General features: G+C 40.8%; 1 protein-coding gene across 1 annotated transcript in view; it reads left to right on the top strand.

The window, feature by feature from the left end:
- The window catches only part of GMDS (GDP-mannose 4,6-dehydratase), a 616,989-nt gene that overhangs the window by 114,097 nt on the left and 489,145 nt on the right, over positions 1 to 13,747 (top strand). Inside the window, exon 2 of the mRNA XM_054491027.2 lies at positions 7,332 to 7,376. Within this exon, the coding sequence (XP_054347002.1) occupies positions 7,332 to 7,376 (45 nt within the window). The remainder of the gene's footprint in view (positions 1 to 7,331; positions 7,377 to 13,747) is intronic.

The following is a 13,747-nucleotide window of genomic DNA, read 5'->3' as shown; positions in this document are numbered from 1 at the left end:
CATGCCGGGCGTATACCAAGTGCTGTGCAAGTGCTCACTATCCTTCTTAGTACTACTGCCATCATTTGTAGTGATAAAAAGATGCTGAATGCAGAGCACTTAGTGCATGCCGGGCGTATACCAAGTGCTGTGCAAGTGCTCACTATCCTTCTTAGTACTACTGCCATCATTTGTAGTGATAGTAGGCCATATGAAGATTTTTTTTTCTCTGATGGATACAAACTTCAGTATGAGTGGCAAGAATGGGAGGGAGGGAGAGGAAAATAGAGGTTCAAACAAAAGGAACTTATGTTAAGAAAAAAAAAAGGAAAACCAGTGAGATACTGTATTCCTTAGGCATGCTTGTATTCATGCGGTGATGAGCAGGTGGAGTCACCCTTGCTGTATCTGTATATTATGTACCACCTAGCACACACATAGGCTGTTAATGGATGCCTTTGGATTTACAGATGTTCTTTAACCTACAGTGGGGATCTGTCCCTATAAATCCTTTGTATGTTGAAAATATCGAAAGTACATTTTTGATTTACAGTATCTTCAATGTATTATGGGTTTATCTTGGACTCCATTGTAAGTTGAGGAGTATACTGAATGTGTACCATTTTCATACCATCATAGAGTTGAAGAATTGTAGGTGGAACCATCGTAAGTTGGGGACTGGTTGTCCTTTTGAGGCTTCTCCAGCATTTCTGGGACTGTATTTATTGGAGCATCTGTGTGTGTGTGTGTGCTGTTTTTCTCCTAATCATTTAATTAAAAATTAATCTTTCTATACCTTACCAACAGTTGCTTCCTTTGTACCTGCTTGTTTTAAACCCTTTAATCTCATTTTTCTTATAGAGTTTGCCTAAATTATAGAAAATTATTTTAGTATGTTGAAATTAGTATTATTACACGTTGGGTTGTGCAAAGATGTGAATTCCTGAGTTCACGTTGTATTTGCATTCTTCCTTGCTCTAATATTATACTAAGGGTTTACAATAATCATTTGCAATATAAAAGAGACTGAAGATTTGTTAGCCTGCTTCAAAATATCAGTTTTTGAGTGGCTTTTATTGGAGGTGAAAATTAGTCAATTTTATACATGTTCTTGATACTTTTAAGAACAAACCAATTGGTAAAACACAGCCTACCTGAAAAATCAGTAAAGTGTATATATAATTCCCTGAAAAAAAAAATTAAGATCACAAACACCAAAGACTCTGTAGTGTTGATACTAGTCAAAAAATGAAAAAACACGTTTTTGTTCCATTTTTTAAAAACCTATCACATTGGGGAAAGTATTTTTTTTTAATTAATCTTTTAGGGCATTTCTTCCCTGTTTGATATTTTTTATATGTAAATCTTTTTCTTTCTAATCAAGCTAATGGACATAACATAACGTTGCAATGTATTGAAACTGAGCATGTTTTGGGGGAGAGAATTCTGTGCCATGGTAGACCAATATAAAGGATGATTGAAAGCCTCTGGCCTCTTTCTAAAACATTGATACCTGGCTAGCCTTACACTCATCACCGAATACTAGAAGGTATTGTGTCTGGCCACAGAGCGGCTCTCTTTTCTTGATGTGTTTGAGGTGTATGTGCAACCACTGAGCACCTGTTTGCAAGGCTAGTGCCCTTGAAAGGAGAGAAGGGGTGGCTATGTAGAGTATCTTAGCTGCTGGGCATAAGCAATTCTTCATTATTCGGAGGTTATTGGTCATGTTGCTGGATTGCAGTGCTTCTCTCTACCAGGAGGTGGATCAAAGGAAGTGAAAGTTGGTTCTTTGTGGACAGCAGCTTTTATGGGGAAATATTTTTCACCTTTGAGGACTATAGGAGATGGGAGTTATTTCTATGTTTTAAATATTGATGGTATCCTCATTTCCTCTCTACTAATTAGTTAATTATTGCTCTATTGATAATTGTTGGCTCTATTTTTGTTCTTCACTTTGGTAATTCCATTTGTCTGTTTTACTGGGTTCTCAATTGTAGTCATTAGTCCAGCCTCTTCATTTTAGATATTTACTTGGTATTTTTTAGTGCAAAATTCTGAGGTCTGGGAGTCCAGAGACCTGGTTTTCATTTTTATTTTGGGTTGCAGGTTCTGCTACTTCCTAACTGTGACTGTACAATAAACATTTACCTGCTTTGAATCTCAATTTCCTGATCTGTAAAATGAGAGGGTTGGATTAATTAATCCCCATGGTCTTTTGAATTTTGTGAGTCTGACAGAGATTTTGTCCAATGATTTGTGTTACAAACATGACCTAGGTATAAATACTTTTCTATTATATTCTGTCTCTGTATTCTTCACAGCAGTGGTTAAATCATTGGAAGTTTTCATTCTCATTCAAAACAGCATCATTTGTTAATCATTGAAGTGTTCGTATTTTGCTTATTGGAGGTACAGATTACCTTGATATTGTAATTCCGATTAGCTGGGAAGATGCTTCAGGAGTAATTAGACAACATGGAGTTAAAGAACATAAAAAGGCAGTGCAAACGAGTGCTTTCTCTTCTTGCAGAAGGGGGTGTTCTATTTCCTGATGCTTGAGATGATCTAAACAAAGAGATTCATTTTATTAGTGGCATGGGTTCTTTAGCCCAGTACCATGACCCTATCCTGTTCAAAGAAGCTGCCACAGGGTGCTTAAGTAGAAGCATACAGTATGATTTAGCATGCAGTTCAGAGGGGCCAGGTTCTCACATTGCATATGAGAAAGTTCCCTTTTCGTTTGTCTGTCTGGGCTATTTATTCATCTGTATTGGAAGAGAGGAGAAAAATACTAGTCTTTCTGTGTTGCAGGAGGATGGCTTGCCCTCGTACATGTGTTTGGATGGGGTGTGTGTGGGGGGTGTGTGGATGTGAGATCAGTCATTTTTCAGCCATCTGTGGTCATTGAGAGAAGGGGGAAACTTTTTGTGTTTCTTTCAGCTTTTCATAGTTGTGGAATTTTAGGTAGTTGTCATACTGTAGTCAAAATATGATTCTGTGAATTTCTGGAATTGGTCTTTAATTTTTACGTAACCCTGTCTGGAACATTTCTGAGTACTTCATGAAAAGTGAGGGTCCATCCCCTCGGAAGAACAGGATAGGCGTTGGGAACACTGAAACCTGGCCCCTTGGGACCCTGGTGCTCTGCCCTTTGGCCCCAAAGCCGGACCTACAACCACCAGCAATCTAAATCCACTGAACCACTGCATGGGCAGTGCAAGTCCCCCAAAAACCCAGACCTGGAAAATCTCAGGTGCTGTATCCTTTCTTCCTCCTCTGAGCTCTGGAGTGTTCTAAAATTACATGACTTCTCTGCGTTTCGGTCACTTGATTAAAACTGGAAGCACTGTTTAATCCATAAAACACCCTGTAATGGAAAATGACTACATCAATTTGGTTTGAAAATGTATCTTTTATGGTCTTTGATTATTTTGTTGGGTTTTGACATGTTTTGGTGCCAGGTAGAGGAGTGGGAGGAAGGAGATTATTTTCTACTTCAAAACAATGGGTGGCTAGGATTCTAGTCCTGGCTTTGTCTGTAACTAGTGTGATATTAGAAAAGTTGGTTAACCCCCGTGTGCCTCCGTTACCCGAGATGCCAAATATCTGCCCACCTTCCTAGCTTAGTTCTTGTGAGAGTAGGATGAGTGGCTCACACCTATAATCCCAGCACTTTGAGAGGCCAAGGCAGGTGGATCACCTGAGGTCAGGGGTTTGAGAACAGCCTGGCCAACATGGTGAAACCTATCTCTACTAAAAATACAAAAAATTAGCTGGGTGTGGTGGTGGGCACCTGTAATCTCAGTTACTCAGGAGGCTGAGGCAGGAGAATCACTTGAACCCGTGAGGTGGAGGTTGCAATGAGCCGAGATTGCGCTATTGCACTCCAGCCTGGGCAACAAGAGTGAAATTTTGTCTCAAAAAAAAAAAAAAAGGAAAATATTTCTGTGTCTTGAAAATGTTAAAGTCATGGTGATTGCTCAAAATAGTATGGTATTTAATATAAAATAGATACCCTTAATAGCCCATGTGTAAAATTAAACTTAAAAGGGTCATATTGAGACATTATTTTTACAATTAAAAAGTTTTCTGTAACAAGGATTGAACCTAGGCAGGACTTTATACCAGATTAATTGTGTTCATACTGAATGAGTTACAGATTTAGTCTGTTTGTTCCTTGTTTCAGAGGAGTCAAGCGTCAGAATTTAATGGTAGTTGTAGGTTCTCATTTGCTATGACATTTCAGTCATTAGTCTGATTGGAGCATTCTTTATCAGCTCTGTGCTTCAAGAGGAGGCGGAAACCACCATCCTGTTGGCTTGGCAGACGTCTGCCTGCTCAGATACTGCGTCTCTCCTGGAGTCCCCCAGGGGCCTGGGGAAAGGACGAGGGGGCGGCCAGCTGAGCCCCCTGGGCTGGGGACCAGGAGCCCTCGCTCGGCTCGTTTCCCACTCATTGTGCGGCCCAGGCCCTATCACTCGAGAGGCCTGGCAAGGAAGTGAGGAGGAAGCCGGTGCCACCACTGGTTCAGAATGTTCCAGTGTGGTTGGAAAGTCTGAGAAGCAGCCTGGGTGAGAAGAACAAGACCTTATTGACAGGGTTCAGTCCTGGTCAGGTCTGTTTCACATCAGCTCTCTAAATAATCACAGCTCTTCCCACCTCAGGGATCTCTAGCACGTTTACCTCTGGCTTTTTTTTTTTAAACATTTACTGTAGCTATGGTAGAACACAAAGCATTCAAACTTTTTATTCCAAGAGAATGATTAGGAGTATAGTATTGACTGCTTCAAAACAATAATAGCAAAACAAAGTCCAAACTTCGTACTTTACAGGCCTTTCCAACTTACTGCCAAATTATTATTCTTATTGCAAATATTTTTCTATTAAGCTGTTTTCTCATTGATTGATTTATAGGGATATTGATTATCCTATAATAACATTTTCAGTGGTTGTGTAGCCTGACTTGGCTTGTCATGGTCTGAATTGGTCAGTGTCATCATCTAACTTAGATAATGGTCAGTGTCATTATCTGACATATATTTTAGATATGTAAAAACCATAAGAATTGTAAGAATGGGATTAAAAAAGAATACGCCAAACATTTTCTCTTCCCCACATGAATCTATAAACTAGAATATTTACCTCAAGAAGTCAGAAGAAAATCTGCTGGAGATTTTAGGCCTGGCATGGTGGCTCACGCCTGAATCTCAGCCTTTGGGAGGCCGAGGCAGGCAGATCACATGAGGTCTAGAGTTCCAGATCAGCCTGGCCAACATGGTGAAAACCCGTCTCTACTAAAACTATGAACATTAGCTGGGGGTGGTGGCACGCACCTGTAATCCCAGCTATTTGGGAGGCTGAGGCACGAGAATCGCTTGAAGCCGGAGGCAGAGGTTGCAGTGAGCCAAGATAACACCACTGCACTCCGGCCTGGGTAAAAGAGTGAGACTCCATCTTAAAGAAGAAGAAGAAGAAGAAGAAGAAGAAGAAGAAAATCTGCTCCAGGTTTTAATGGACCACAGAATGTGTCCCTTGTCATTCTGCCTGAATTTATGCATGACTTCTGCATTAACGTAGTAAACACTCGCTTGGCAGTCCTTTCATTTTCAGGACCCATAGGGTGTTTCCAATTCCAGCTTTTGGTCAACTAATAAGAAAAAGGTTTTTTTTTTTTTCCCTGGAATAGTGGTTTTTTTTCCCTGGAGTAGGAGCTTTTGAAGCTCAAAGGGATATTTAAATTGAAGAAACCAAAGAAAACCCAAATGTCCCCAACCACTTTTGAGGACACAAATTTCCAGTGGTTGGAGCTTCCCATTTTTATCTTTTCGTCTGAATGAGATGGATGGGGACCCTCTAGTTGGGCAGAAAGCAGAGGAGCAGTTATGGGATTGACTGCAAGATGTCTAACGGATTTATTTTCTGAGAGAGGCTGGTGACTTTTTATAGCACCTCCGGAATGGTGATTTTTGAACTTTTGACCTATTAAATAGTTTAATTATACTTTCCCTCTAAAAGTGGCAGATGAAATATTTTTGGTCAAATGAAGACCCCTACCCAGATATTTTAAAAAGAATTATTAAGAACCAGTTGAGAATCTCTGTATTTTGTCAGACACCTTCATTTTAAGGCAGGAATTAGCTATATGATTTAAGATTAATACAAAGGAAATACTTATGATTTTATAAAAAAAGAGATTATCTTCTTTTTTTAAAAGTTCATTTGTGTATGTGCATAATAGTACAAATCTGATCCCCATCCCTGCTCCCTGCCACCTTAAAACCCTTTCAAGCCTTCAGTGATTTTCCAGAACCTCTAGGGTTAGCAGCCAGCTGTGGCCATTGCCTGGAAAGGCCAGCCCTCCAAAGGTACTCACCTTCCTCCACGTCTCCTGGCCTTCTTTATTCTACCGTGGAGTCTTTTCCTCTCCACACTAGTCCTTCCATATCCCCAACCCACCTAGCTCCCATCTTATCCCTTCCCCAGTGATTTTTTTTTTCTTTCCCTCTGGAGACGTCTCCCTCTGCCACCCAGGCTGGAGTGCAGTTTTGCAATCATGGCTTACTCCAGCCTCGAACTCCCAGGTTCAAGTGATCCTCGCACCTCAGCCTCCCGAGTAGCTGGTACCACAGGCACGAGCCACCAAGACTGGCTAATTTTTAAAGATGTTTTGGGCTGGGCATGGTAGCTCACACCTGTAATTCAACAGTTTAGGAGGCCAAGGTGGGAAGATCACTTGTGTCCAGGAGTTTGACACCAGCCTGGGCAACACAGACCCCATCTCCACCAATTTTTTGTTTTGTTTTGTTTTAATAGTGCTAAGGTCTCACTGTGTTGCTCAGGCTATTCTCCAGCTCTTGGATGCAAGTAATCCTCCTGCCTTGACCTCCCAAAGTACCGGGATTATAGGTGTGGGCCACTGTGCCTGACCCCCAGTGATCTTTTTTAATGACCCTGCAGAATTACTAAGATTTCTGCTTTATGTTGCTATGACACCAAGGCATTCTGCCCCCATATTCTACATGTTTCACACAACTAGTAAGTGGCAAAACCTAAACCCAAATCCATCTGATTCTGAAACTTCATGCTGTCTGTTGATGCATATCGCTTTCCTGAATTTCACTTTCATTCTGTGTCTTCTGTGGAGCTCAAATGAATACTGTTTGTGAAAATGCTTTGTGTATAGTGGAACACCATGTGGTATTTATCGACATTATTGGTGTTATTTTTATTTTAGGTTGCCATTGTCCTTAAGTTAGGTAGCCTTTTAAATGCTTTTCTCAAAACTCTTCATCTAGACCACCTTTCTATACCACTGTGAGACTGACGTTTTGCAATTTTTGCTTTCTTCCCAGGATGGTTCCTACCTGGCTGAGTTCCTGCTGGAGAAAGGCTATGAGGTGGGTGACTCAATGGGAAGCAAGCGCAGGCTGGTGGGGTTGCTCGCATGCAGCGGCCACATGCTTCCTCTGCTGCCGTCCTCCTGAGTGTGTTTTCCACTGAAACGCAGATAACAAATCAGAATCCAGGGAAGAATGTGTCTTTGGGCTTGTGAGCCTGCCAACCCATTGTGCTGTTTATCTGCTGGTGAGCACTGGTGGCTCCCCTGCACTCACAGTGTTCAGCTGTGGTGCACGCTTCCCACATTCTCTGATAACGCAGCAGCCTGTGCAAGCTAAGCTGTAACATGATTCGGGTTAATTTATGATGTAATGTGTCTCATAAGAAAGTCCTACTCACAATGAAGTCACTTAATTCAGAAATTACAGAGAGCAATAAAAACCAAGCTGATCGTTGGCAAACTTGAATGAAAAATTTATACCTGGAGGTTTTCTTTTCTAATAGGCAACCATATATTTTATGGAGCTGAAACTTTTAGATTTGCTGCTTTTGTTGTTGTCTTCACATTTCTCCTTTCCTTAAAAGAAACAATAGTTCTATATATTAATTTTGATGTGCTAAGTGTGTACAACTTAATTTTTTAAAGAACGTTTTTCAGATATATACGTGTATATAAATTCATGCTATACAGAAAAAAAAAACAAACCCTTTACAGTGGCCTGTATGCTCTGATCTGTTTTATGAATGTTTACATTAATACTTTAGGATTATCTGTTTATTCTAATTGTTGGTACATTGTTTTAAAAATGTGTAATTGGGGCAAATGGAAACACAACAGGAAAGAATTTGGCATCTAAATGCCAACATTATTTGAAGAAAAAAAGTTAATTTTCTTTTAACTCATAATCTGAGAGCCTTGACTTTTAGACTTGAAGAAGTAACAGTAGATGTGTTTAGCACCTTCTGTACCCTTATCTAATAGCTAATGCTACATTTTGTAATTATATCAAAATAAATGGAATTATGAAAGTACATATGTATATGTATGTCCATATGCATCAGTTGCTATAATAATCGAGAAAGAAATGCATATTCTACAGAGCAGAGAGTTTTAGAGTAGGTTATGTGTAGTACAAAGTGTTGGTTTTAGAGAAAGACCTATATTTATTCAGGCTAGATTAACCTAAGGCCTTAATATCTATTAAAAGGAATAGCTTGGCAGAGATGCCCATCCTGTGTTTCAGATATTTGGGACAGCTGAGAGATGTTTGGTGGCTAGAGAGGAATTAGTGATGTTGTGGATCGAGTGAACCTAGAAAATGAGCAGAAATCGCTGCACTTGTGAGGAGTGGGGTGGCATGTCAGAAGTGATGCTCAAAAGCACGTGAGTGTTGAGATCCACTCTTAGGGGGACAAGGTGGGCTGAGACTGGAGGTGAGGGTGGTGTTAACAGGCAGCATCTGTGTCTAGTCCAGAGGAGGAGGGAGCACGGCTGGGCACTGCAGTGATGGTGGACCCAGTGACAGTGACAGGGCGAGTTTGGATGTGTAGATGGCAACCATTCTCAAGCACCTGGTACTGTTAGTGTTACTGGAAAAGGCAGAGAAGCAGATCTCCATTTAGGTGTCCCTTGTTAAGGAACTAGCAGACACCTCAGAAGACAAGAAGGATGAGAGATTTGCAAATAGATGTAACAAGAACCTACAACTGCCTGATAAGCTGCAGATGTTTTTGTGGTATTTGAAATTGTAAGAGCAGATTTTATTCTGGTACAAAAAGGCAATAGAAGGCCCACTTGGAAAATCATAGTTAATGGGAGGAATTTATCACTGAAACAATGGTTGAGAGAGAAAACAGGTTTAGGAGAGAGATCCGTAAACTGATAGAAGGAAACATGGTTGACACTATAGCGGGAAAGTACACAGCCACAAAGCATAATCAGAAATTAGTTCTCTTCCTAATCCAGGGGAAATGTGAGCTCTCTGCATATCATGGGACTGTAAGTGTGTTTATCCTACTGTATTCAATTTTAATAGGCTGCTGTCCTCAATTTTAAGAGATTGGTATAACTCGAGAATAAACCATTAAGAGGAATCTGATGGTGGCACAGGGTTTATGTTTTTATGCTTAGGTCAAAGTAAATGTTAGAGTAATTTTTCAGATTGGCTGCATTGGAAAATTTCCCACATTATCAGCTGCAGTCCCTGATTATTGAAGGCCATCAGTAAAAGAATAGGGTTAGTAGATTGCATGAAGTAGGGGGAGAGAGGGACGTATTTTATTACGTGTGAACTCGGGGTGGGGGGCAGTGGTGGTGGTCAACATCAGCAATTTTGGATGCTTACAGACTTCAGACTCTCAGCCTTTAGTGTGCATCAGAATCACTCAGGCCCTGTTAAGACACAGAAGGCTGGTTCAGGGCTCTGGGAACTGTTCTTTCTAACACGACCGCAGTCAGTGTGACATTGCTTGCCTGGGTACTACAGATAGAGAAACCACCACAACTAAAGGCTTAGATGAGATCAGGTGATTGATTGAATCATATGATGAAGTTGAACAAGGTACCCTAAGACATTTTAAATCCGTTAGGCCTTGCTTCTCTGGGTTACCATATTATTTTGAATCTAGCCTTTGTATGAGGTATATTACTAAGGTCAGGAACAGCTGGAAACAACCTACTTAGGGATAGCAGAGGACAAACCAGGAACAGATAAACACTGTGAAGAAGAGGCTTGATGCTGAGGCTGAGTTGTTCTTTCTAGAAAAGAAAGGCACACTGGTTGGTTAGCAGTGGTAAGGCCAGCGGTGTGCTTTGAAACCGCTGGTTAGCAGCGGTAAGGCATGGGCAGTGTGGAGAGGCCACAGTCACCTGGAGGGGACCGTGAGCTTTGAAACTGCTGGTTAGCAGCGGTAAGGCATGGGCACTGTGGAGAGGCCACAGTCACCTGGAGGGGACCGTGCGCTTTGAAACCTCTGGTTAGCAGCGGTAAGGCATGGGCAGTGTGGAGAGGCCACAGTCACCTGCGGTAAGGCATGGGCAGTGTGGAGAGGCCACAGTCACCTGGAGGGGACCGTGCGCTTTGAAACCGCTGGTTAGCAGCGGTAAGGCATGGGCAGTGTGGAGAGGCCACAGTCACCTGGAGGGGACCGTGCGCTTTGAAACCGCTGGTTAGCAGCGGTAAGGCATGGGCAGTGTGGAGAGGCCACAGTCACCTGCGGTAAGGCATGGGCAGTGTGGAGAGGCCACAGTCACCTGGAGGGGACCGTGCGCTTTGAAACCTCTGGTTAGCAGCGGTAAGGCATGGGCAGTGTGGAGAGGCCACAGTCACCTGGAGGGGACCGTGCGCTTTGAAACCGCTGGTTAGCAGCGGTAAGGCATGGGCAGTTTGGAGAGGCCACAGTCACCTGGAGGGGACCGTGCACTTTGAAACCGCTGGTTAGCAGCGGTAAGGCATGGGCACTGTGGAGAGGCCACAGTCACCTGGAGGGGACCGTGCAGGAGAGCAGGGCCAGGTGGGTGAGGTAGTGATGGTGGGTGGTGTGGGCAGAAACAAACCCTGTGTATGGAATTCATGCAGCACAGTCACATGCACTCCTTTACTTTTTCTCCCATCAGAAAAGCAAAATGAAAGTGCAAATAACTTAGCTAGCCTTAAAGCAAAAATAGGCATTTGCAGATGACTTGAAAAGCAATAGCGTATACTAACAGATTGGTTAGTTATGGTTAATCACTTTGTATCACCTCATGCACATTTAGATTCCTGAAGCCATGGGGCCTTGCCATCAGATATGGCCACTGAAATCCACACATCTGATCATGCTCTGAATGAACCGTTTGAAATGAAAAAGTGAAGCGTTACTTCTCACTGAGAAGCGACTCAATTTAAAAGTTTAAAGGGACAGCTTTTAATGCTGTTTGTTTCTTGAATTTTGCTCAGGATTAAATGTTAAGGAGAGCATAAGGAGAATGGATGTAACACTCTTTCATTCTTTATTACCTATAGGTGTCATCTCATAATGAGGAAACCCAAGAATTCTTGGGTTTTATGGACAGTCGCTCTTTGATTACGCTATACACTTAATTCTACACATTGCTGAAGTGCAGAGGATCATTCTCCTTTATCCCTGTTGACCAGTACAGAGCCAGAGGGGTGGACAAAGTGGTTAGCTCGCTGTGGCAAAGGAGCCTCAGGCTGGGTACTGGACACCTGTGTCTCACTTTTCCTCTGCCACTTGCAGGCTCCGTGACCCTGGGCAAGTCACTCGACCCCTCTGAGACTTAGTTGCCTTTTCTGTAAATGGGGATGATAAGCACACCTATCTCTCGAGGTAGTTGTGAAGATTAGATAAGACAGTATATGGAAAATACTTAGCCCAGTGGAGCTCTGTGGGACTCATGGGCTTATTGATATGGAGGTAGCAGAGTGAAATGGAGTCTAATGTGGACAAGCCAGTGGACACTGATCTTTAATCGGCTCTTTAGTTGGATTCATTAATGAGTATTCCTGAGTAGCAGGCATGTTCTGTTGCCTAGGAAGCTGGAGCTGTTTGCATTTCTTCCTGTCATAAGGGAAAACGGAGGATTGACAGAAATGAAGCTTTTTATGAAAGCGCGCTCTAGTTCTCATTGCGTTTCCAGCACCAGTGTTAGGAGATAAACCAACAACACACTTTTGTACCCATTTTGCACTAAGTACAGAGGAAAACCAGAGAAGTAAAGACAATGTTGAATCCTTTAAAAGCTAAAATCTGGGACTGTATGAAAATATATTAAATAACTTGGTAACAGCTACAACACAACGTATCCGAATTTAAAATAAAGAATAGGTAAACTGTGACATGAAGTATCAGCATAGAAAAGAAATGGATATAAGGTTAGTCCCATTGTTATCTCTGGGAGATTTTTTGTTAGAACATGGAGTTGCTATACTTTCTTTCTTAATCTGTGAGAATCCTTGAACTATTTTTCTTCTGGGTTGTTATCCCAGAAGCCTTTATACTTTGATTAAAAAAAGGGCTAAGCTTTTACGGATTTCATGTTGAAACTATACTGAGTGTTGGCAGGGTTGACCAAGTCTATGTCCTTTAACGTTGCCACTTACTAGCTGTGTTATCTCAGGCAACGTCCTCATTCATGGAATGGGACCAGTAATATCATAGTAAGGTTGTTGTGATGATTAAGTGATTTAATACAGACAGAGAACGGTGTCTAACATGATCATTGCTGTGTAAGTGTTAGCTATTGATATTACTTAAATCATCTATACTTTTCAAAAGGTGAGTGACATTAACCATCCCTGGGAGTCATCCTCGCCTCCAAGAGAAATCTAGACACTAAGAATTTGAAATTCAGTGATAATAATTTTCCATTTTCTTGATCATAATTAATAAATAATAAAGCATTTCTGTTATGTTACCTGATCTGACTGTGGATTTTGAAGTTAAGTCAACTTTGTTTCAGATGGAAGGAACTTGAAATTTTCCTTTTTATCACCTTGTTAAGTGGGACACGAAATTTGTCAAAAAACTCATTTTCATTTATTGTAAGACCTCAGTGTTTGAGAATTATATTTTGCTTTTGAACTACTATAACTTTGTAATGATTTTGATTAAGTTTATATAAAGCCAAATTCAGCTCTTTTATCTTTTCAGTTTGGTTCCTAACACCTCATATCTTTTTCTCCCAAAATCCTTATAAAAACAAACAAAAAGCTCTACCTACATCCCTTCTGTAAAGAGAAAGCTGCTAATCTCAAATTCTTAACTAGATTATGCGGTGTGCACACATTTTGGCTTGTCTTGAAGTTTGTATTTCACCTGTCTCAGAAGCAGACAGACCCAGCTTTCATTAGTTCTTAGAATAATACCTGCTGTCATGGATTAAGCATTTGGCAGGTCTTTCTTTCCCTGTGTACACATACCAAATGTTGGGAGTTAGAGGAAATTAAAACACTTGATTTAAAAAAAAAAGCAACCAGTGCTTAATGCTTTTGATTTTTAATGTGACAGTAAAGTGTTGGTTATGATTGGCTTGACTTTGTTTAGTTGTCTGCATTTTAGATGGAATGCATCAAAATCATTTAATATTTTTGTCAAAGCTTTTTATGTTTATATGTAATGAATATATATTAATAAATGGCATGTCTCTATATTTTGGGCTGTTGGAATGTGTGACTTCCCCAGAATCCAGCAATCTAGAGAAGATAGCCTAAATAACACTATTGTTATTCTTTTCATTGTCAAACTTAAATTACTGTTTTTAGAATATAGACATTCTTTTCTATTTAGTAAAACAATTTACATCTGAGAAATCTATTTTATAAGTAACTTTGATAGTAAACACAAGTTTTGCTATGTATAAGTATATATGTGAAATATATACTTTTTGTTAAAATTAAGTTTATAGAGCAGTTCAACTTTACAATTAAGT

The sequence above is a fragment of the Pongo pygmaeus genome, chromosome 5 (genome assembly GCF_028885625.2).
Source record: "Pongo pygmaeus isolate AG05252 chromosome 5, NHGRI_mPonPyg2-v2.0_pri, whole genome shotgun sequence".
Classification (NCBI taxonomy): domain Eukaryota; kingdom Metazoa; phylum Chordata; class Mammalia; order Primates; family Hominidae; genus Pongo; species Pongo pygmaeus.
This window is presented reverse-complemented; position numbering and strand designations above follow the sequence as displayed.